Below are 2,647 nucleotides of genomic sequence, written 5' to 3' on the forward strand. Positions count from 1 at the left end.
TATTAGCTACTATGGCAGCGCTAGAACCACTGATAGAGGACTCGTTTAAGCGGTTTGAGCCTCAAAACAATTCGTAAGTCTCCATGGCCGATGGGTCTGACTGGATTATCTGGTCCTGACTGGTCGATATTGAACAAACATAAATATGTAGACGCCTCATTACGTCCCCGAGCGCATCCGCCGTCGCCGCCATGTTGGACAGATCTGTCCTCTCTAAGAGCCAACAGGAGGAAACACAGAGCGAGCAGCTATGGAGACTCTCCGAGTCTCTCCGAGTCGGAGCTGAAAATCCTCTGCACCTCGCTGCACACATGAAACGCTTCATGGGGATTTATTTTGAAAGGATTTTTGAGCAGGAAGCAGCTCCTGTTGCAGAAAAAAAAATCCCAGCTTTTATTTTAGTCTTTTTGTTTTTCTTTCTAAGTCTTTGAGGTCAAATTTTCCTCCCGATTCTTCTGTGGAGAAGCTCAGAGTGATTTTGAACAAGACTTTTCCTTTAATCTACATATTAAAACAGGCTTTCCCCTTTTTTCACCAGCTGTAAACGTAGAAACAGCTTCTTCCTCACCTGTAGATCCAGTTACTGGAAGGCCTTTTAAAGTCTTACAGTTAATTCAGAACGCAGCAGCTGACAGGAACTTCATGTAGATCAGGTTTCATCTGTTTCAGCCTCCCTGTGAACAGCAGAATGTAATTTAAAATCTGTCTTCTTACAAACTGCGTGTCTTCGCTCTCAGCCCGCACGTCTTCTGAACCCGATTCTGGAAACCGACCTTTGACCTCAGAGATCTCAGCCTCTCAAAGCTGGTCTGATCTGCAGGATTAACCTCATCAGTTAGAAATGTTCCTCCAGATGTTTCTGACTTCCTGGTTACAGACGGCAGACTCAGATTGCCTGATTTTATTTTTATTAAAAATAGTTCAGTTTCTGAGTTTCAACATTTGATCTGTTTCTGTTTCATTGTGAATAAAATATGAGTTTTTGAGATTTGTAAATCCTTGCATTTTGTTTTTCTTCAGCCTTTTTTTGGAGCCTTTGATGGCAAACAGGAGAATTTGAGTTGTTCTGCAGGAAGTCTCTGAGGACGCTGGATCGTTTGTTGTCTCTGCTCCTGATCTGAATATTCAGTGTTTGTTGTGGACTTAATGACGGCGTCCTCGACTCGGATCAAAGGAACTTTGTTTGTCTTCAGATCACGGCCGAGGAGCTGACGGGGAACGATGATTACATCGAGCTCTCCTTCAGCGCCAGGAAGCTGGACGACAAGGTGAAAACAAGAATTCAAAGTTTTCCAAATGTTTGCTTTCTTTTCCTTTACAGACATATTTATCAGGTTGTTCTCCTGTCAGTTTAAACAGTTGAAATGGTCCATTTACTCCACTGGATAATAAAACAGAACTTTTTGTTTGTTCAGGACTTTTTCAGTAAGTCGGATCCGTTCCTGGAGATCTACAGGGTGAACGATGACGCCACGATGCAGCTCGTCTACAGAACCGAGGTACTAAAACACAGAAACATAAAACCACTCAAGGAAGAATGACACAGCTCTACTTTAGAACAAATTAAACTCTTAAATTAAACTGTAAAGGAGACAGAAAAAGGTTTTCAGTCTGACTGAAATAACAGAAATCAGGAGACATGAGTTTAAACCTGCAGTAAATATCTTACCTGCTGCAGATGAACCACCTCAGTTTGTAGAAAGAGTTTAATATGACTGGATTAAAACATATTTCATAAAGTTTTAATCTGACAAAGTAAAAGTTTATGAAATGCGTATGAATTGTTTCAAGACTAGCCCTTAGCTCATCAGTCCATTCAGGATTCAAAGAGCTATCTACAGCAGGTAAGATATTTACTGTTCATGACCTTTCCACAGAACCCCACCTCAAAATGTCTGAATATGTCTGTAAGGTCAGTTAGGACTTACCACAGCTGTAAACCCTGAATAAACATCTGGATGAACATCTGTAGAAGCATCTGTAGACACATCTGTAGAAGCATCTGTATAAACATCTGGAGATACATCTGTAGAAACATCTGGAGACACATCTGTAGACACATCTGTAGAAACATCTGGAGACACATCTGGATGAACATCTGTAGAAACATCCGTAGACACATCTGTAGAAACATCTGTAGAAACATCTGGATGAACATCTGTAGACACATCTGGAGAAACATCTAGAGAAACATCTGGATGAACATCTGTAGACACATCTGTAGAAGCATCTGTAGAAGCATCTGTAGACACATCTGTAGAAACATCTGTAGAAAAACATCTGGAGACACACCTGTAGAAGCATCTGTAGACACATCTGTAGACACATCTGTAGACACATCTGTAGACACATCTGTAGAAGCATCTGTAGACACATCTGTATAAACATCTGTATAAACATCTGTAGAAGCATCTGTAGACACATCTGTATAAACATCTGTATAAACATCTGTGGACACATCTGTAGAAACATCTGTAGAAACATCTGTAGACACATCTGTATAAACATCTGTAGAAACATCTGTAGACACATCTGTAGACACATCTGTAGAAACATCTGTAGAAATATCTGTAGAAACATCTGTAGACACATCTGTATAAACATCTGTAGAAACATCTGTAGACACATCCGTATAAACATCTGTAGA

The 2,647-nt window shown here is 40.4% G+C and overlaps 1 protein-coding gene across 1 annotated transcript in view; it reads left to right on the forward strand.

The window, feature by feature from the left end:
• Nucleotides 1–2,647, forward strand: part of cpne4a (copine IVa) — a 35,083-nt gene that overhangs the window by 16,001 nt on the left and 16,435 nt on the right. The window contains exons 5-6 of the mRNA XM_037980499.1: nt 1,194–1,268; nt 1,416–1,499. Of these exons, the coding sequence (XP_037836427.1) occupies nt 1,194–1,268; nt 1,416–1,499 (159 nt within the window). The remainder of the gene's footprint in view (nt 1–1,193; nt 1,269–1,415; nt 1,500–2,647) is intronic.

Source organism: Kryptolebias marmoratus, linkage group LG16 (genome assembly GCF_001649575.2).
Source record: "Kryptolebias marmoratus isolate JLee-2015 linkage group LG16, ASM164957v2, whole genome shotgun sequence".
Classification (NCBI taxonomy): Eukaryota; Metazoa; Chordata; class Actinopteri; order Cyprinodontiformes; family Rivulidae; genus Kryptolebias; species Kryptolebias marmoratus.